This window comes from Pelobates fuscus, chromosome 7 (assembly GCF_036172605.1).
Source record: "Pelobates fuscus isolate aPelFus1 chromosome 7, aPelFus1.pri, whole genome shotgun sequence".
NCBI lineage: Eukaryota > Metazoa > Chordata > Amphibia > Anura > Pelobatidae > Pelobates > Pelobates fuscus.
Window position 1 is genome coordinate 23,492,818 of NC_086323.1, and position 22,691 is coordinate 23,515,508.

General features: G+C 40.3%; 2 protein-coding genes across 3 annotated transcripts in view; both read right to left on the reverse strand.

Moving 5' to 3' along the window:
- Positions 1-22,691, reverse strand: part of AGBL4 (AGBL carboxypeptidase 4) — a 1,519,087-nt gene that overhangs the window by 449,602 nt on the left and 1,046,794 nt on the right. The window lies entirely within an intron of this gene.
- Positions 105-22,691, reverse strand: part of BEND5 (BEN domain containing 5) — a 24,634-nt gene continuing 2,047 nt past the window's right edge. The window contains exons 2-7 of one of the 2 annotated variants that reach the window (XM_063427789.1): positions 16,177-16,313; positions 14,825-15,209; positions 6,018-6,110; positions 4,167-4,318; positions 2,278-2,491; positions 105-1,360 (exon numbers count right to left, since the gene is read on the reverse strand). In XM_063427789.1, coding sequence (XP_063283859.1) covers positions 1,203-1,360; positions 2,278-2,491; positions 4,167-4,318; positions 6,018-6,110; positions 14,825-15,209; positions 16,177-16,313 — 1,139 coding nt within the window. In that variant the 3' untranslated portion in view covers positions 105-1,202. The remainder of the gene's footprint in view (positions 1,361-2,277; positions 2,492-4,166; positions 4,319-6,017; positions 6,111-14,824; positions 15,210-16,176; positions 16,314-22,691) is intronic. The other variant, XM_063427790.1, reaches the window with a different exon arrangement.

The window sequence follows — 22,691 nt, forward strand, 5'->3', positions numbered from 1 at the left end:
TTAAATATTTTACAAGAAATGTTATATGTTACATATTTTTAAACTATGCTCTTTGTAACCCTCCACTAATTTTTTTGCGGTTAACTTGAAATAAATGTCGGCAAAGTTAAACAAAATTATAAAATTCTTGAAATAAGTTAATCCCCCGCCCCCCCCCGCCAGAGGGGCTATTGCGAACTATATTACCGCATTTAATTGACATTCATACACCACAATTCACTACAAAGTGCTTTACATTGAATACACCAGAAGACGAGGTATGAACAAACAAAGCACCCTTCAATATATCAGAAAATTTGACACATATAAAAGAGAAATATGCCATGAAAACAAATTAGCAGCAGGTGGAAAGGATGTATTAACATGTCACCGTCACTGGCATTTTTAAAACATAAATCAAAATGCTTAAGCAAATAATTAATTTCATGTAAGGTGTACTACCACTTTGATTATCACTTTTGACACATTATTTGACTATTCATCAGCATGAAGGTGGCCATCTTGGAAATAAACATTATTTTAAACTATTTAGATCCATTTAGGTACATTGGAATTTTTAGAAATGCTGTGTGTCCACAGTGCCAAGGAAAACAGGGGGTTAAACAGATATTTTTAGTTCAGTAAAAAAAAAAAAAAAAAAATAATAAAAAAAAAAATTTCAAAGTATGAGCAAGGTATAGATAGTCTGCAAAGTGTTATACTATGGTGTATAGATCATTTCTGATGACCGTGTACCTCTAGCGGGATTGCGATAATTTGTTATCTTTTTTCCCATCTCTAGACGTACAAACCTCTACAAAATAGAACCGTGAATATTCCATGGCTTTTGAAGAAGAAAAGTCACAGTACATCACTATTTGCAGGCCAGATGCCACAAGGCAAAATGTAACATTTTGGCATAATTTCTAATATATTAATTTAGCCAAAAAACAAAAAGAGAAACATCACATACTGAATAAAATGTACAAAACAGCTGAGGAAGATATTTTGAGAATGGAGTCGCATGTACGTAAAGTTTCCTAGTCAGTAATATGTGACAAATACTCGCAAACTGTCAATATGCAGACCGCTAGCTGTACAGATCCAGTGCTGAAAAAGGCATTAAACCGATTATTTTGGTTATGGCTCTGCACATATTGTTTTTGTTTTGTCATTGTCACGATGAGGAAAAACACACCCCGACCGTAGAAAATCACCAGAGTTTATTGCACACTATGCTTTGCTTCTCGTCTCTCTTCGTTTTTGCACGATTTATTGATGTCCATTATTTTTTCACAGATATATTTGTTGACTTTGGACAGCCTCTGGGCAATTTCATTTTCATCCATTGTCTCTTGTGCTATTCGGTCATACATACATTCTAAGAGAGAATAGTTAAAAAAAAAAAAAAAAAGAATTTACAAACTTATTACCACTTATTCTCTGGGAGTATCTAAATATTTTTTTACACTAAGCATGTGGTTGCATCTCAATATTTACATTAAATTGAATGAACCCCCCTTTTATTATACCGGGCCTATGGCTGAACCTCAATGTTTAATAAGTGCCAGTTTCCCCCCCTCCCAGTGTTGTCGTCACCACTTGCATGCTAAGGTCGGTGGGTTTATAAGGTTAAGTTGTGACGTGTAACGGTATATTGTGCAAACGACAAGCCTGCCACATTGCACTTAATATACACTCTGCTTAAAGGAAAGTGTAAACTAAGAATTAATAAAGGGAGGAGAAGATTAACTCCTTCACTATGGGAATCCTGATTGCAGCCATAACCCGGAATAAAGTACATTGCAAATGGAACTTATTTATCTCAAGCTAATTTCGTTGGCATATTATGCCATGAATGCACAGAGCTCGTAGCGCAGTGACATAAGGAGCCGTGACAATGTGAACCTGTGCATGCCTCTCTGTATACACTGCTGAGCTAGCCTGCTATTTAGTTCAACGTGTCCCACTTATTTTACATCACAGTGCTGTTGGATGCACGCCGTCCACACCTTGCCAAGCCTGTGTGTGGCAATTCATCTATTTAATTACTAATTGATTGATAATTTAGCAGCGAGACTGCAGGGACATGATCTATACACTAGAATTGCTTACTTACGCTAAAGTAGTTTTGATTCTTAGAGTGTCCCTTTAATTTTCTGAATGCCAAGCAGTACTGGCAAAGGCTAACTTTAAATAAACACTTTATCTGGCAGAAGATTATTTTTAATCCAAGAAATACACATTAATCTGGTAAAATATCAGAAGCTTCACACATTTTAAAGGAAAGCTCTCTACCTCTGACAACACTCAGTTTTTGAGGTGAGAGAGGGGGTTTAGGAACTGCATCCTTCTTCTTTTTGGTAGCCACCCCGGTGACGCTTCTGTTTTTCAGGACCTCTGTGCCCCAGATCATAACCGCAAGGTTCTTTGTGTACTTTGAGTCACCCTGTGTTGCTTGGAGTTGGTGCCACTTCTCTTCATTTATCCACACACCACTGCCTAAGTGAACCTGTAAGTAATCACATGGAGACTGTGTTACTAAGCTCATCAGAAACATTAAAGGGACATCACTTATGATCTGTGAATAGGCTATGAAACAAGGAGGTTCCCTCTTCCTCTCACTTCATTCCATTCATTGTAAAGCATCATTTGGAACATAAACATACGGTAGTTTGTTACATGGGAACACTGTGCTACATTCAGTGCCAGAAGCTGCAGTAAGTAGTATCTTCCATTGTAATACCCATGGTTAGTCGGCAGCTGCCTTTGGTAAATTCACAGTTTGGTTTCACACGTAATAAGCCAACAGTGGCACTCCGAGTAAACTGAAGGGAGCACAGTTACTTTTGCTTTAATGTATATTACGTTTCCAGCTACTGGCCTCAGAATCCAGTCCAGTTTGGCACAGCCAGGGCACACATTGTACTGAAGGAGGTAAAATAGAAATATTACTTCTGTTTCTCCCCCTGTGTGTACACAGCTCAATAACAGAAAAGGGCAACGCTTAGTATAATGATTGATAAGCAAAGCCAAGATAAAGCTACATACAGCGGTTTGATAAATTCTAAAAAGTAAAGTGATTTGCGCACACAGAAAAGATAGGTGAGTTTTACCTCTTGCACAGGGTATTCTTGTGTGTTCACACTACATACAGTATGTATCACCTATATACAGGTAAATAAAATACACATAGTGTAAACTGTAAAAAACAAATAATGTTTTAAAAATGATGTATATCATCAAACTCACACTTTTCAGAGCCCATTTAAAGTTGGCTCTAGACTTATAGCGCTTTTCATCTCACTCTTGAGATATCCAGTATTGGAAAGATGTGTATATCCACAGGAACTTGGAACTGGTAGCTTGCAGTGATGCTCCAAGAAGTCCAAGGCAGGTGTGTGGTTAAAAGTGTTTTATTCCAAAAATTATTTTAAAATACAAAATAAATATATACACAGTAAGATATATATATATATATATATAAGTGCTGCTAAAATATATATATCTTACTGTGTATATATTTATTTTGTATTTTAAAATAATTTTTGGAATAAAACACTTTTAACCACACACCTGCCTTGGACTTCTTGGAGCATCACTGCAAGCTACCAGTTCCAAGTTCCTGTGGATATACACATCTTTCCAATACTGGATATCTCAAGAGTGAGATGAAAAGCGCTATAAGTCTAGAGCCAACTTTAAATGGGCTCTGAAAAGTGTGAGTTTGATGATATACATCATTTTTAAAACATTATTTGTTTTTTACAGTTTACACTAAGTGTATTTTATTTACCTGTATATAGGTGATACATACTGTATGTAGTGTGAACACACAAGAATACCCTGTGCAAGAGGTAAAACTCACACCTATCTTTTCTGTGTGCGCAAATCACTTTACTTTTTAGAATTTATCACATTTTAGTGTAAGTGGTGACATTACACTTCGGTGATTTTTGCTGCACCGGATCTTATTAATTTAGCGCCATTTGTGTCCTTTCTCTGTTTTAAATTTTATACAGCGGTTTGAGTTTCTACATTTCCATTTATTTTTCTGTTGCCACTTACAGGCCGCTATGAGGAATTGGGCTGAACGCTCACAGTGAACCTCGCATAAGCAATACGAATAGGTTAATGGAGGGTAACTGTGGTTGTGATAAACCCCTAATGAAAAAGACAAAATATACCTTTCCATTCTCTAGTATATATTTGTCCTGTACAGGAGCTGGTGTGGGGTAGAAAAAGGATGTATTTGCTTCATCTGTAGTTGTTGTTGTTTGTATGTCGGGTTCAGGGTCCTGATACTCAGGCTTTTCACTTTCCAGGTCCATGGCTGGGTCTGAGAATTAAAAAAACAAAACTTTTTCTAAACATAAATATTTGCTAACAAAAAAAAAAAGAAATAAAGAGCAGTCCGAGAAACGTAACAGCAATTTAACACTTTTTGTGATTCAATGCGAAGTTAGTTCACAATTGCTGTTTTAAGAAACACTCCAAGCAATATATCCACTACAAATCTCTGTAGCAGTTATGGTGCGTGAAGTGTCCTGGCACCTCACCCATGTAAGCAGTAAAATCGTTTTAAAATAGTAGGACTTCTTGGGGTGGGGTCAGTCTGGCACTGCTTCCTGCCTCCACTTCCTTACTTCCAAGGCTCTCCTTGGAAGTAAGGAAGATGGGGAGTGGTGCCGGTAGAACCAAACGATTTGACTACTTACAATGGCCCTCACTCCTAGCACCACAAACGCTACAGCAATAACTATTTAACCCCTTAAGGACACGACATGTGTGACATGTCATGATTCCCTTTTATTCCAGAAGTTTGGTCCTTAAGGGGTTAAAGGGTTACTCCAACCACCATTACCACTTCAGTGACTTGAAATGGTCACTGCAGTAGGAATCTGTATGTTCAACGTTTCTGCGTTTTTGTACTGGGGCATAGTTAGGTAACTTTTTCCAGGTTGCCTGTCAATTCTGTGCATAAAATAAGTCTGTCATTCTTCTGGCATCGGGCGTATTGAGTTTCTCCATTGCAGGCAGAGCCTGCAAATGGAAGTGTGAATCTTCTGAGCCCTCTCCACCTACCTATAAGGGCAATAGTGCTTGTTTTTATTATTTTCTCTATTCAATTCCCCCTTCCAATCTCCCCTCGCCCGTTCAGATTGATGGGATGCACTCTGAGACGGAGAAACAGTCCGATAACAGTCGTGCATTTGACCACCCAAGACCTTTTACGTCATAAGATGGAGGCAGCGTCGAGAGCTTTGCCTGGCACTGGATTCCAGATAAGTAAAAAAAATAATAATTTTCTTCAGATTTTATAAAAGGAATCAATAGTCACCAATAAGACATTTTAAATAGAAAAAGGACCCCCAAAAAAGGCTGGAGTAACCCTTTATTGGCCAGAGGGAATCTATGCCATGATTACACCCTTCTCTACGGGTCCCATTCCAAAAATGCCTGTGGCACTGACAATAGGCATATTAATTAAAGGACCACTATAGGCACCCAGACCACTTCAGCTCAATGAAGTGGTCTGGGTGTCAGGTCCCTCTAGTTTTAACCTTGCAGCTGAAAACATAGTAGTTTCAAAAAAGGTTATTCACTGAGGGTTAACCCACTCTCTAGTGGCTGTCTCACTGACAGCCGCTAGAGGCGCTTCCGCGATTCTCACTGTGATTTTCACAGTGAGAAGATGCTTGATGTCCATAGGAAAGCATTGAGAAATGCTTTCATATGGTCTGTTTGAATGCGCGTGCGGATCTGATGTCGGCAGGGGGTGGAGAGTTCCAGCACAGAGGGAGCCTGGCGCTGGAGAAAGGTAAGTGGCTGAAGGGGTTTTAGCCCAGCAGGAGAGGGGCCCTGAGGGTGGGGGGGGGGGGGGGGGAACCTAATGACCCTACAGTGCCAGGAAAACAAACTATAGTGCTCCTTTAAGGCATAAATGACAAAGTAAATCGTTAACAACAGATATTTAAAGGGTCCTATTCCCCCCCCCCCCAGACAATGTATGGGAGCAGTGCTATAGGCTGGCTGACCTTCGTGTGTTCCTCTGACATCATTAATTTCCTCTCCTATGCCCATCGGAGAGGAGTTGTGTACTCCATTTGATCTGTAATTCCAGGGAGAGACTACAAAATAAGACAACAAAATGTGATTACCAAATCACCACACTGACCAGTTTATGCCATGCAATATATTCTACTTTGTTCCCAAAGTCAGCTGGGTCTCCACTACACCAAGTAAGATGCTACAGTAAAAATACTTACTGTGAGCAGCTATCTAGTCGGTGGGTGCTGATGCAGCTGAATGATACTACTGGCTTTTTTTTTTAATTCTAAGCTGCTGTTAAACTATCTGGGCGGAGAAGGGGAGGGCTTGCAATGGCTGCAGGCAAGAAATCTGCAAAGTATTTTTAGATAAACCCCCAATGGAAAAAAAAGCATAAATAAATTCATGCATGCTTTCATTGGGGTAGATCTACTAAACAGTATTTTGATTTGTATACAAAATAATCTGTGTTAACACAGGCGCTTAAAACAAATTCTAAAATAAGGTGCTCTTAGTGCAGCAGCTCTCACACAAAAATAGGAACTCTCCAGTCCTATTATAGTACAATACAATAAATCCACTATATACACAAACAATATGTGATAGAGAGTGTGTAGAAGATAGAAGATGTACCAGATGCATGTAATTCAATAAGGATTTATTCATACGAACATTTAAAATCATTAAAATACATACAATGTCCTGGTAGCTGACATTGTATGTATTTTAATGATTTTAAATGTTCGTATGAATAAATCCTTATTGAATTACATGCATCTGATACATCTTCTATCCCTTAAAAGGACTCACGGGCCAACACACTTAGAGCCAGGTTACAGGCTCTTATTCAGGTGAGAAGAATACCTTCACCTTTATTTTAATATCAAAAGTTACAAGGATTTCAACACCAGGGCGAATTTCCCGTTTCCTTTCTGTTCTTTTTGAGGAACATACAACAAACGGATCCAATACTGCCCAGACATCTTACACACCCTTAAGAAATTGCTAGGGAGTAAGTGATTATTACTAAGCGCTACACACTCTCACTATCACATATTGTTTGTGTATATCATATTTTGATTTGTACCTGGGCAGTGGAGTGTCCCTTTAAGACCACACTATTTAGATAATTAAAATAGCCAAATAAAAACATACGATTACATTTACAGAAGGAACTACTCACAAATCTAAAGTTCCCTATTATAACTTTAGATACCCAGTGTTTTTATATACTATACCATTGGAGTCCTTTTTCTTCTGTTTCCTCTCCACATATTCCATTGAAGTACTCGTGACTATCCATCCCATCTGCTGGCCCACAAAGAACTCTCCCTAATGTGGTGTATTACCTTGCCTGAACCAGTGCTAAATTACCTGGACTAAAATGTATCATCTTATTTGATTTATATTTTTAACTGTGGCAAACCTAGCCACTTCTGAACTACATTCAGTACAGGTTGTCCGTAGGCTGAAGATATACTGTGTAACGTTAAATGTATATGTATTGTCCTATGGCCGTTCGCATGCTGGCAGCCATATGCTGCCAGCATACAAAGCATTCATACGACGAAACACGGCTATCCTGGCCGTTCGCCGTACGAATGTGGACTCCCCAGGTAGACCACACATTCACAGGTCGTGTGGCACCAATTAACCGATTGCAACATTGTTGCAATCGGTAATTAAGGGCTCTCCTAGGTGGCCGTCGTTCGACTACCGACCATGCGGCGGTCGGCCATCTTGGATCCTTTGTCTCTGCAGCGGTGTTCGGTCGTCGAGAGCCTGGAACTGAAAACGGCTACTCAATGATCCGAACACCGCTGGACTTCCAGAGCGTTCGGGAGTTCCGCGTTCGGTACATTATGTGTCCCGTACTTATTCGGTACTTTTAAACCCACTTTAATGTTTAACTGTATTATGTGCGGCGTTCGGTCAATTCAGCTGGGATCAGAGTGGTATTCTCACAAAGTGTGCGCTCCGACCCCAGCTATCTACCGAACGTTCAGTTATTCCAAAGTACCGAATATTGTGTGAATTATATATTTTAAAGTCAATTGTCGGTTTTGCTGCACGAGGGGATAATCCACTTAATCGTCCATTTTAGTGGGAGTATCCTTCTCGTGCAGCAATGCCTGTTGGGAAAGTCACAGTGCATGTTGGGAGAAATCCCCTGCAATTACTGTATGGAAACCCCTTGCATGGGGAACTGTATAAATATGCTGCTTGTGAATAAACCGAGTTAGTTGACTCCCAAACTGTGTTTCGTCCGGTTATTGGGAGGATTGGGAATATTGCCTTGCTTTCTATTCTGACTGTGGATTTCCTGGATATACCAACGGATATCGTATGCTACTATACTGCATTCCGTTACATTAACAATTATCTTACATATAATATTATCTCTCTAAGGCGCACCCTTTTTTTTCTTATCACATTTATTTTTGGGGGACTGGAGGGGACCCCTCTCCCTATAGGTTTGCTGCCAACACTTTCTTTCCATTATATTTCCTGTGGCGTGTTAGCGCTGACCCTTATCCTGACTGTTTTACCTATAGAGCATGTATAGCTCTCCCAGCAAATGGAACAAGTAAATGCATGTACACAAAAAAAGTGATTTAAAAAAAAAAAAAAAAAAAAAAGAAAGCCATGGATCTGCAAATAATCTATTTTAGGCAGTTACCCTTCCCAGTTTAATAACACCTATTTTATTTTTCAGCACCACAGTACTTTACGTTAAACATAAAAGGAAAACTATAAGGTAAAAATGGCCCCTGATATTTTATAACATTTTAAAGACAATACATTTAAATAAAATTAGGCAAAAAGTACATAATTAAAATAATAAACTATATAAAATGCTTACATTTTCTAGTGTAGCTGACACTTATAAAGATTGTACCTTTAGATTCAATAAACTGGTGGGTAATGAAGGTATAGATCATCACAGTCCTCTACTGACTTCTCTATGTTGTCTATCATACAAGCTTCTGGGGTAAAAATTAAATCTACACTTCCAACGAAGGTTGCTGGTAAAAATAAGTAGTTGACCGAGGTTACGCTGCGTTACGGTAAATCAAAGATTACATGATTTGCAGACAGGGATGTGATTTAATGAACAGCCACCATTCAAGTGTCTCCTTTAGAAGTACAGTGTAAGAGACATCAAAGCTTGAGATGTTAGCTGGGCCCTAAAGCAGCTCAAACTATATCTGATTACCAGTTAAAGTTCATGAAACCAAAAGTTATAAGTAGTAAGATTCATGGAAACATAAATGCAATTAGAGAATCAATGCACTGCCACCAGTCAGGCATCAGTGAGGACTCAGGTGTGAGATGTGAGAAACAGGTTTTCACTAACTGATCAAAAACGAGAGAGAGAAAGAGAGAGTGAAAGGAGAGCCTAGAAAATATAATTTGGGTATGAAGATCTCAAGCCGTTCAACTCCACTTCCCAATGCAGACTGCTTTACTCGGGACTGCCAGCTTCACACAGAATCTGTGTCTGTGGTAATATATACTGTACACAGAAAAACAACATTTTAGCAAACATGTAGCTATGTGAACATGGGTGGGGTTAATTCTTTCATTTTGAAAGAATTAACTATTTCTACACAAATCTACTGTTAACTGAACATGTTTATTATTTATTTAATTTTTTGCAAATCTTTTTTTTTTTTTTTTTTTAAGGTAAATGCACAAAATATACATGCCAGTCAGAATTGTTTATGTTTTCAAGAATATATGTGTGTGTAGTGAATGCAGTGAGAGTATTTGATTAGTGAATGCAGTGTGTGTTTTTGTAGTGAATGCAGTGAGAGTATTTGATTAGTGAATGCAGTGTGTGTTTTTGTAGTGAATGCAGTGTGTGTACATAATGAATGCAGTGTGTGTTTGTGTAGTGTGTGTATAGTGAATGCAGTGTGTGTTAGTAGTTTGTACATAATGAATGCGGAGTGTGTTTGTGTAGTGAGTGTATAGTGAATGCAGTGTGTGTTAGTAGTGTGTATATAATGAATGCAGTGTGTGTTTGTGTAGTATATGTATAGTGAATGCAGTGTGTGTGTGTGTAGTGTGTGTGTATAATGAATGCAGTGTGTGTTACCGTGTTTCCCCGAAAATAAGACCTACCCCGAAAATAAGCCCTAGCTGAATTTTCGGGGTGGGCTGCAATATAAGCCCTACCCCGAAAATAAGACCTAGGCATTTTACCTTTGCGGCCCGGCGGGACTTCCTTCTTCTATGAGGAGGAGGGGGAGGAGCGTTGCGGGCCGCGGCATTGCGCAGCCTGATGACGACGTGCGCAGCGCCGTCAGTCTGCCTTCACGGATCTTCAGCGGAAGGATCCATTCCGGGCGGTGAGGCACCCAGTGGTCGGACTCTTTGAACTGTGAGTAGATACCGGTATTTTATGTCTGGGACTTAATTAATTAAAGGGGGGGTGAATTAATTAAAGAGGGGGTGGATTAATTAGAGGGGGTGGATTAATTAGAGGGGGTGGATTAATTAGAGGGGGTGGATTAATTAGAGGGGGTGGATTAATTAGAGGGGGTGGATTAATTAGAGGGGGTGGATTAATTAGAGGGGGTGGATTAATTAGAGGGGGTGGATTAATTAGAGGGGGGTGGATTTATTAAAGGGGGTGGATTTATTAAAGGGGGTGGATTTATTAAAGGGGGTGGATTTATTAAAGGGGGTGGATTTATTAAAGGGGGTGGATTTATTAAAGGGGGTGGATTAATTAGGGGGGTGGATTAGAGGGGGTGGATTAATTAAAGGGGGGTGGATTTATTAAAGGGGGGTGGATTTATTAAAGGGGGGTGGATTTATTAAAGGGGGGTGGATTAATTAGAGGGGTGGATTTATTAAAGGAGGGGTGGATTTATTAAAGGAGGGGTGGATTTATTAAAGGAGGGGTGGATTTATTAAAGGAGGGGTGGATTTATTAAAGGAGGGGTGGATTTATTAAAGGAGGGGTGGATTAATTAGAGGGGGTGGATTAATTAGAGGGGGTGGATTAATTAGAGGGGGTGGATTAATTAGAGGGGGTGGATTAATTAGAGGGGGTGGATTAATTAGAGGGGGTGGATTAATTAGAGGGGGTGGATTAATTAGAGGGGGTGGATTTATTAAAGGGGGTGGATTTATTAAAGGGGGTGGATTAATTAGACGGGGTGGATTAATTAGACGGGGTGGATTAATTAGAGGGGGTGGATTAATTAGAGGGGGTGGATTTATTAAAGGGGGGGTGGATTAATTAAAGGGGGGGTTCAATGTACATACCGGTACCGTAAATAAATAAGCCCTACCCTGAAAATAAGCCCTAGTGTGTTTTTTGAGACTAAAATTAATATAAGACACGGTCTTATTTTCGGAGAAACACGGTAGTAGTGTGTATATAATGAAGGCAGTGTGTGTTTGTGTAGTATGTGTATAGTGAATGCAGTGTGTGTTAGTAGTGTGTATATAAGGAATGCAGTGTGTGTATAGTGAATGCAGTGTGTGTTAGTAGTGTGTATATAATGAATGCAGTGTGTGTTTGTGTAGTATGTGTATAGTGAATGCAGTGTGTGTTAGTAGTGTGTATATAAGGAATGCATTGTGTGTATAGTGAATGCATTGTGTGTTAGTAGTGTGTATATAATGAATGCAGTGTGTGTTAGTAGTGTGTATATAATGAATGCAGTGTGTGTTAGTAGTGTGTATATAATGAATGCAGTGTGTGTTAGTAGTGTGTATATAATGAATGCAGTGTGTGTTAGTAGTGTGTATATAATGAATGCAGTGTGTGTTAGTAGTGTGTATATAATGAATGCATTGTGTGTTAGTAGTGTGTACATAATGAATGCATTGTGTGTTAGTAGTGTGTATATAATGAATGCATTGTGTGTTAGTAGTGTGTATATAATGAATGCATTGTGTGTTAGTAGTGTGTATATAATGAATGCAGTGTGTGTATAGTGAATACAGTGTGTATTAGTAGTGTGTACATAATGAATGCAGAGTGTGTGTTTGTGTAGTATGTGTATAGTGAATGCAGTGTGTGTGTGTGTGTGTGTGTGTGTGTAGTGTGTGTACATAATGAATGCAGAGTGTGTGTTTGTGTAGTGTGTGTATAGTGAATGCAATGTGTTTGTGTAGTGTATATAGTGGATGCAGTGTGTGCTTGTGTAATGTGTATATAGTGAATGCAGTGCGTGTGCTCGTGTAATGTGTATATAGTGAATGCAGTGTGTGTAAATAGTGAATGCAGTGTGTATATAGTGAATGCAGTGTGTATATAGTGAATGCAGGGTGTGTATAGTGAATGCGGTGTGTGTATAGTGAATGCGGTGTGTGTGTATAGTGAATGCGGTGTGTGTGTATAGTGAATGCAGTGAGTGTGTATAGTGAATGCAGTGTGTGTGTATAGCGAATGCAGTGTGTGTGTATAGCGAATGCAGTGTGTGTGTATAGCGAATGCAGTGTGTGTGTATAGCGAATGCAGTGTGTGTGTATAGTGAATGCAGTGTGTGTGTATAGCGAATGCAGTGTGTGTGTATAGCGAATGCAGTGTGTGTGTATAGCGAATGCAGTGTGTGTGTATAGCGAATGCAGTGTGTGTGTATAGCGAATGCAGTGTGTGTATAGTGAATGCAGTGTGTGTATATAACGAATGTAGTGTGCAGTGTGTGTATATAATGAATGTAGTGTGTATTTGTGCAGTGAGTGTTTGTATAGGTATGTAATGTGTGTAAAATGGGGGGAAGGGGAGGATATATATATAAAAAAATAAAAAAAAATAAAAAGAATTATATTACATTTTGTTTTATTCCCTTCTCCCTGCTTCTTACCTGGCATGGGGGGATATGGCATTCCGTGGGGGACCCGTGGCAGTACTGTGGGACCCAGCACAATCTTACTTACCTTCCCAACAGCTCCCTTCAACTCCCCTGTCTAACTCTTGTTGCCTGTGTCCCGCGGAGCGTTGCCATGGTAACCTGTGGCAATGCTCTGACGGCCGCGGGACTCGCGAGAGTTAGACGGGGACATGAAGGGAGCTGTTGGGAAGGTAAGTAAGAGTGTGCTGGGTCCCCCAGGTCTGCATTATCAGCAATATCGGTATCTTTATTGGTCGATACCGATATTTCTGAAAATACAGAATATCGACCAATAATATCAGCCAGACCGATAATCGGTCGATCCCTACTCAAAACTATTTTTAATGTAATAATGTTAAATTACGTTTAAAAAAAAAAAAAAAAAAAAGTTTCTGTTTTGTATTTTTACACAAACTATCTGTAAAAAACTTAGAAAAAAATAAATATGATAGGATCCTTCAAACATAAATATGCACTTTTGGTCTGACAGTGTGTCTCTGTGGTGTTTTAGCTTCACTCCAGGCACAGAAGCAGGGAAGACCATACATACTGTCGGTTTTCAAACACTATTTGACCCAAGCCGCGTGTATATGACTTCATTGAGCACCTTTTTTCCTGGCTTCCCCACTTCCTCACATCCAGCACTGGAGGAAGGCTGTTAGCTGAAACGCGTCTGCTTCAATCTTCTGCATATTTATATTTGTTATTTTATGTGTATTTTTGACACTCTGGGCTGCAAAAAGATAGGGGTAAGTGGAACTCCAATTTTGCTATATATACTATTGTCTGCTTTGGGTTCCACCCCCATAGTGCCCATTAGTGCCTATACTTTTTTAAAATAATTTTATACAATAAATATATTTTGCATCCAAATTCTGGAGTCGCATCTATCTGGATCACCTGGATCGTTAGCCAGTATTGGCACCCCTGAGCCTGTTTTACAGAGCCTGGCACGGCTCTGGAGAATGTGAGTGAGAGTCACACACTTATCTATTATACATTTTTTATTATACAGTTTGCACTATGTTGTTGTCTTTTATTTTTTTTCTATTTTAGTTTATACCCAAGTCCAGTTCCACGCTGTTTGCATTACAGTCCAGTCCCATATTGGTCCTATATTGGTAATATTCCAAATTTCCGCTGTGATCACATTGGGGAGGTGTATATACTGGTATATGTTTCTTTTTGTATTATGTAAATCTGGTGCATTAGGGAAGCACTAGGGTACCGGTTACACCATTCATTGTATATTTTCACCATATACAGAACTGTCAAAACATTTTTTAGTGAAGCACCTACGCATTATCTTCTGTTTGTTATTAGTTTACACATTATGACATGATTCAGTTCAACCTTCATAACTGCGACGCTCAAGAGAAGTTAACAACTTACTAAAGCAAACTTGTGTATCTGAACACGGCATATATGGGCACTCAGGCTCTTGTACTGAATGCAAATCATATGTCAGAGAATAAATATATTTACAAAAGAATGGGAACTTATAAGTAAATAGTACAGAAAAAAAGTAGTGGAAAAGATACAGAACAGCTCTACATATAGGGGAAAGCCAAATCTTAACAAAATACCTCTGATTATAAAAAGGTAGCAGAGAATTGCAAATTTAACTAGCAAAATGAGGACTATTTACCAACTGCTCAAATATAATATAACTTGAGCCAAAATGGTTGAGATTTTAACCTGAGCAACAAAGTGATTGAATTTAGAGAGTTGTGTAAAACAGAAACGGTACACATAGGCTTTGGGTGTTACTAAAGATAATAAAATATTATATATATATATATATATATATATATATAATCCACGTAGTCACAAATATATATATATATATATATATATATATATATATATATATATATATATATATATATATATACACATATATACATACATACATAAAAAATAAATAAAACACATACCGCTGCCAAGTCGTAGAAGCAAGACATCCTGAAGTCTCCTGTTGAGGACTCGGAGTTCTTTGACTTCGGTGACTAACGTTCCATAGTCTTTCAGTTTTTTTGCCTGTTGAATCAGCTGCCTCCGAGTCCTCTCCAGTTCGTGTTGAATGTGTCTCATCTCCTCTTGCTGCTGCTGGTAACTCCTCAGTAACTCTTCGTACAAGGCTCTCGGAACTAATGCCTCATCCAGTCCGTTCATGTGACCTGTGGCTTGGCATGAGTCCAGGAAGCTTACTTTGCAACTGGTATCGTGACTTTGGCCCACACCATTCTGCTTTTCCAGTTTTGCGACAACAGCTTCAATACTCTTGTGAGTTCCTTCCACTTGTTTTCTTCCTTCAGGTTTCTAAACAAAAGTAGGACTTTTTTTTTGTTTACTGCAATTATGCACAAGTGAAATGTTTTACTATGAACACTGTGGAATTGTGTTTTGAAGTTATCTTGGTAGAATCTCGATCACGTAATAAAATTAGTTCCACGCAGATGCCAAAATTTCTCAAATCCACCTAAAAATCCACCCTACATGCCAAGATTCGCAAAATAACTGCAAAGTGAGCAAAACAGTTGATGCATACAAGTGAGTGATAATTCAGATCAGACATAGAGATACGCTGACCTTTTACTAAGGTGTCTACCAAGGAAGAAAGGATAAATATGTATTGCATACTCATTCATAAAGCATATTCATTTTTATTTCTTAACCAAACTGCCAATGAAGATAACCAAATGTTTACAAGTAGAATCCCATCCCATGATCAGCACCTTGATCCAGATAATTAGCTAACCCTTGTAGTCACAAATATAAATGTGGGTATCTTAAAGAGTTACAACAAGGACAATATGTCCCTGCATTAGGAAGAGTCTTGTCACCCGTGTGCACAGTTATAGAGGTAAACAATAGAAATATGTATTTTTGAACTCACAAATCAACTTCTTCTAATGTAAGATCGGTGTAAATACTGCATTAGTATTACAGGTCACTGAGTTGTCTAAAGATAATCAAAATAATTTTCTCAACGGGCTATTCAAATAAAACTGCAGCAGCTCTAACTGACAACAATGGATTCATCAGCAGATATCAATGTTTGCTTCTTTTCCTGCACACCAGCAAGATCAATTCTTAGACTAATAGAAAATCAAGAGATGTAAAATCGATGCAAAGCTCACAAAGTTAATAATGCGCAGTCGATCACTGTGCTACCTAGCGAATAAGCCCCTAGCTTATGAGTGGGGAAAAAATGTGCAACACTCAAGGCCTTGAGCAGAACAAAAACAGCAGAGGCTGAAAAATGGTGGGTGAGGATTTAACGTACTTTAATATGTCTGTGCTCGGAATCCTCCTCAACTTCATATGCTCTAAACTCCCACGAATCATTTGAGGAATTCAAACACAGCTTGGGAATTTTGATTTTCTTCTGCATTACGCTGTTTTCCAGATCGCTTTTGTTTTCTAAAAAAATAAAACCATATTACCAGAAAGGACTCGACTTAAATAAGCACTCAAACATTAAAAAAAAAAAGATTCAGTGTAGGGGAAGGCGCACTTTATCGAATATTATGATGAGCTAATTTTATGTCTGTACTGAGTGACAAATAAGCTGCAGTCTTCTGTGGGTTAATAGAATTTTTCATGATCACCTACAGCTGGTTAAAGTAATTACAAGCAACTATAACTCATACAGCAGCACTTAGCACCTACAACACACTTCATGAAGAGCAACAATCAGAACCACACATTCAGCAACAAACGACACCCATTTCACATTCAGAAACAAAGGCAAAATCAACAAAGATACCGGGTGCACCATACCATTCTCCCAGACTCTGTACCAAGACATGAAAAGGACAGGTCATTGCAATACGTAGAGCAGGGAGGATTGGTAGCTTCTATAAAGTTGTTGGAAGCCTTGAGTTCTACGTATGGGTATGATAAAGTATCATTCTTCTAATGAGAACTCTCTGCATCGTACCATGATGGTGTTGACACGTATACGAGTATATGTCAGGTGGCATGTTCATTTTGTAGCTCTGCCTTGGGGATGCTATCTAATGCATTTAAATATCAATCATGATCTATGCCTTTATTACAGTCTGTGACTTTATTGCTGAGCCTCTAATGGTAAACATACATTGCTTCTTCTCAGGGACTAGAATTTAGAAAAGGCATTGAAAATCATAATTCCTTAAAGGATTAAAGAAACCCTCCGATTTATAGTATAATTAAATTAGGTATGCTGGGAAATGAAACCTATAAAAGGGACACTTATGCCTCGTTTCCACTGAGCAGATCGGTTCTGGGCGGTACAATTTGGAAGCTTTAGAATGGACCAGCCCATTCTGGTGAGCGTTTCCACTGCAAGTCAGACCTTTCAGGGCCATGCGGGGTTTAGAAAAAAATGCTCTTCCTGTCCACCAATCAATGGATTGTATAGTAGCTCCACCCTAACCGAACCGTTCCATTTCCTATGGCCCTACATCTGAAGCAGGACCCTGAATGGTTCTGTGAGGTTGGCTTGTATGGACTACTTTCATAATGGAAACACACAAAATAGCGAACCGTACCGAACCGATCCGCTCAGTGGAAACGAGGCATTAGAAGCATAAATTGGCACAGTCCATTCTAATCTTCTGACAATGTTTGTACACTTTGCACTAGTCAGACACCTATCAAATCTTAAGATTAGAGCAGAATTTAAAAAGTTCATTGTTACCCCCCCTTCTGAGCTTGCAGACTTGCTTCACTGCATCTTTTGTAATCTGATACACGAAAGCAAGAATCTCAGACAAAATTCTAAATCTGAATGCAGATTGAAGCTAACTTGACCCTGAACAAGGAACATAGAGTAACATGTTCATTTTAAATAATTTTTCGATCGGTTTCCGGTTTGTATGTATAAATCAAACCATTTGCAAATTAAATTGAAACTTCGACAGTAAAATTGTGATTTGTTGTCCTTTTCCTGCATCATAGCTGAATTGTTGTATGTGCGCACCAATTACTGATCGTGCAGGAGAATACAACATGCAGCTGATGTCATTGCTCAATTCCTGTCTGTATAACCTGACCAACTAGTGTCAACCAGAAGTAAAATTACAAATATTACTGGCTTTGCAAATAAAACTAGTAACAATTCATGTGGTATCTTGGGGAAACGGCTTTCTAATCTAAATATTTTCTGTTCTTTATAGGCCTAAACATTGGAAAATGATATACAGCGTTTTCTAAATAATTTTAGCAAAAAGGAAGCATGTTTGACAAGCTTTACTTAATGCTCCACGTGCAATAAACACGTAAAAAAAAAAAAAAAAGTATAATATGCTTGCCAAGCTTTTTTTATTTTGTCAACGCACGGTTGGTCAGTATATTTTATTTAATTTTTTTTTTTTATATTATTTGAGAACAGTGGATCTTTTGGAATTCAGAATTTAGTTGCAGCCAAAATATTGAAAGATTTGAAGCAATTCTCCAAATATTATCAGCCACTATAAGCCATTCTGCCTCCATAACCGAGTCAAACTCGTTATTCAATCAGATGATCTCAAGGAGACCATTTGATTGCACAGCTTAATGCTCTGCAATGCATGCGCATTATCCTCTCAATGAACTGGATTGACAGAGCTCATAAAGTTTGATGATCTCAGCCAAGGAGTAGGGGGTGACCACATCTAGAGCAGCGTGGTGAGGGAGTAAAGGTAAGTAAATACAACCTTTGCAACCCACACAGTGGCTACTGCAGTGGTAATAGTACAATGGATTTTTGGGTGCTGTCTCCCTGGGACTCTACTCTGCTCTCAAATTCTGACCCCTCTGGATCTACAGAAATAATGCAGAACATTCCCCAGCGTTATCCATCCATTGTCATCCAATCTTGGATGGCAACGATTAGATGTAAGCACTAAGTTAGCCAACTAGAAAGTGACTGTACTGAAAACAGGAGGATGTCACACAGACACATAGTCCCATAACAACTGCAATGCGAGGTAGTATTACAATGAAGTACCATAACAACTGCAATGCGAGGTAGTATTACAATGATTATTTAAGAAAGCAGTTGGAATTCCTTATTTATGCATATTTCATTTATACTGATACTTTATTATGTGTTGATTAAAGAAATTAGTAATGTTACAAGTAAAACCTAATCTCTATACCTGAAATCTCAGGGGCTAGTCCGGGTTTAATGATCACTACAAGTGCCATGCCTGCCAATGCTTCTTGCACAGCCTATGGCACAGACAGCTCATGTGTCCTTCTCAGCCTGCATTATATCAATTATAATGTCAATGTTTTACAAATATAGCTCCAGGTAGAAGTCCATCAATGGGAGAAATTATTGATCAGCATGTGCCATATTGAACGTTTTTAGCGGAAACTGAAGCAGTGGCTATTTTACAGGCATAGTGTATCAGTGCAATCTACACTAATAATGTGAATCACATAATAAAAAAATAAAAATAAAAAAGACACGTCTGTAAAAAAAGTCTTGATTCAAACAATGACCGGCATTAACTCAATATACTTTCCAGTCATATTAGTGGAGAACTAAAAAATAGTATTGTTAAAAATCACCATGGAAACCTAAGCAACGTTTTTGGAACGGTTTAGATCTAACGTGGTCCCATTAGGACATATCAGGAGTAAGAGTTCATGATTTGGCACTTACTGAGTAACACATAACCTGCCACATCAGATGTTCACCTTGTTAAAGGGACACCATAGTCACCAGAACAACTTTAGCTCAATGAATCAGTTTTGGTGTATAGAACAGGCCCCTGCAGCCTCACTGCTCAATCCTCTGCCATTTAGGAGTTAAATCCCTTTGTTTATGAACCCTAGTCACACCTCCCTGCATGTGACTTGCACAGCCTTCCATAAACACTTCCTGTAAAGAGAGCCCTATTTAGGCTTTCTTTATTGCAAGTTCTGTTTAATTAAGATTTTCTTATCCCCTGCTATGTTAATAGCTTGCTAGACCCTGCAAGAGCCTCCTGTATGTGATTAAAGTTCAATTTAGAGATTGGGATACAATTATTTAAGGTAAATTACATCTGTTTGAAAGTGAAACCAGTTTTTTTTTCATGCAGGTTCTGTCAATCATAGCCAGGGGAGGTGTGTTTAGGGCTGCATAAACAGAAACAAAGTGATTAAACTCCTAAATGACAATGAATTGAGCAGTGAAATTGCAGGGGAATGATCTATACACTAAAACTGCTTTATTTAGCTAAAGTAATTTAGGTGACTATAGTGTTCCTTTAACCTCTACCCTCTTGCTGATTCACCTCCAGGCTGAAGCATAAATTTGTGTAATTTTGAACCTTCAGAAAGGGCACATAAACTGCCAACTTCCCACCAACTCCGTATCTATCAGTCATTGAGAATACTTCATCACATTGTCACTCAAGAACCCCTGTCATACTCACCGGGTCCCTAAGGATATCCAATAACACTAAAATTAACAGTTTAGGTAGGAGACCCCCAGCGCACTCTTTAGGAGTTAAACCGTGCTCTAATGGTTTAAGCCCAAAATTGTCTCTAGCACCGATCGCCACTCTCACTCAGACAGCATCCGGCTTCTAAAAGTTCACTTTCAGGAAGTGCAGAGTGCCACTGGGCAAGGGCTCCACTATTTGGCTCAGAACAGGCAGCTGATGCTCTCAGCAAATCAGTAATTCCCCATTCACAAAACTGGCTTAGAAAAGGTGAGTTTCTTTTCAAGACAGTTTTATGAATAGGAAGTCACTGATGATTATAATTGCCATTTATATAGCGTCAACAGATTCCGTAGCGCTTTACAATATTATGAGAGGGTATTTAACTATAAATAGAACAATTACAAGAAAACTTACAGGAAAGATAAGTTGAAGAGGACCCTGCTCAAACGAGCTTACAGTTACTATGGTAAGAATGTGCCCTGGAGCCTCATGGCACCATAACAACTTCATTTAGATGAAGATGTTTTGGTGCCTGGAGTTTTCCTTTAACCGATCGCGTCATTTAGATATCACACATATCCTACTACAGTCAATAAATCATTCTGTCACTCACAATATGTCATCGCACTAATCTGGTCGCTCAGGGCATCCCATCACACTCACTTTGTCACTCAGATCAAGGCTGCCATCAAGGGAGCTATTACAGGGACCGTTAGTGTTATGAGGTCAAGTTGCTGCACTATAAATATCTTCCCTAACCAGATCGCATTTGGAAATATATGAGAGTAGGCCCCTTTACAAGGCTGTATTGACAGCCCCTTTATCACTACTGTGCGGCAGGGCTGTGAGGAAGTGATATCATAACTTCCTCCAAAAAATCAAAGTAAGCAGTACAGAACAGAGGAGACAGCTCCCACTAAACCTGCAGCAAAAAGGTAGACAAAACAAGGAAGGGATTAACAAGCAGGTACAATTATTGTGTTTGTATCAGTCTGTGTATCTGTCAGGCTGTGTAAATTTGACTGGAGTATCTGTGTGTCCACTCACAGTGTCACGCAAGACATCCCCCGCTCACTCTGTCACGCAAGACATCCCACTCACAGTCACTCGGGATACCCCCGCTCACTCTGTCACTCGGGATACCCCCGCTCACAGTCACTCGGGATACCCCCGCTCACACTGTCACTCGGGATACCCCCGCTCACTCTGTCACTCGGGATACCCCCGCTCACTCTGTCACTCGGGATACCCCCGCTCACAGTCACTCGGGATACCCCCGCTCACAGTCACTCGGGATACCCCCGCTCACACTGTCACTCGGGATACCCCCGCTCACTCTGTCACTCGGGATACCCCCGCTCACTCTGTCACTCGGGATACCCCCGCTCACTCTGTCACTCGGGATACCCCCGCTCACTCTGTCACTCGGGATACCCCCGCTCACTCTGTCACTCGGGATACCCCCGCTCACTCTGTCACTCGGGATACCCCCGCTCACTCTGTCACTCGGGATACCCCCGCTCACTCTGTCACTCGGGATACCCCCGCTCACTCTGTCACTCGGGATACCCCCGCTCACTCTGTCACTCGGGATACCCCCGCTCACTCTGTCACTCGGGATACCCCCGCTCACTCTGTCACTCGGGATACCCCCGCTCACTCTGTCACTCGGGATACCCCCGCTCACTCTGTCACTCGGGATACCCCCGCTCACTCTGTCACTCGGGATACCCCCGCTCACTCTGTCACTCGGGATACCCCCGCTCACTCTGTCACTCGGGATACCCCCGCTCACTCTGTCACTCGGGATACCCCCGCTCACTCTGTCACTCGGGATACCCCCGCTCACTCTGTCACTCGGGATACCCCCGCTCACTCTGTCACTCGGGATACCCCCGCTCACTCTGTCACTCGGGATACCCCCGCTCACTCTGTCACTCGGGATACCCCCGCTCACTCTGTCACTCGGGATACCCCCGCTCACTCTGTCACTCGGGATACCCCCGCTCACTCTGTCACTCGGGATACCCCCGCTCACTCTGTCACTCGGGATACCCCCGCTCACTCTGTCACTCGGGATACCCCCGCTCACTCTGTCACTCGGGATACCCCCGCTCACTCTGTCACTCGGGATACCCCCGCTCACTCTGTCACTCGGGATACCCCCGCTCACTCTGTCACTCGGGATACCCCCGCTCACTCTGTCACTCGGGATACCCCCGCTCACTCTGTCACTCGGGATACCCCCGCTCACTCTGTCACTCGGGATACCCCCGCTCACTCTGTCACTCGGGATACCCCCGCTCACTCTGTCACTCGGGATACCCCCGCTCACTCTGTCACTCGGGATACCCCCGCTCACTCTGTCACTCGGGATACCCCCGCTCACTCTGTC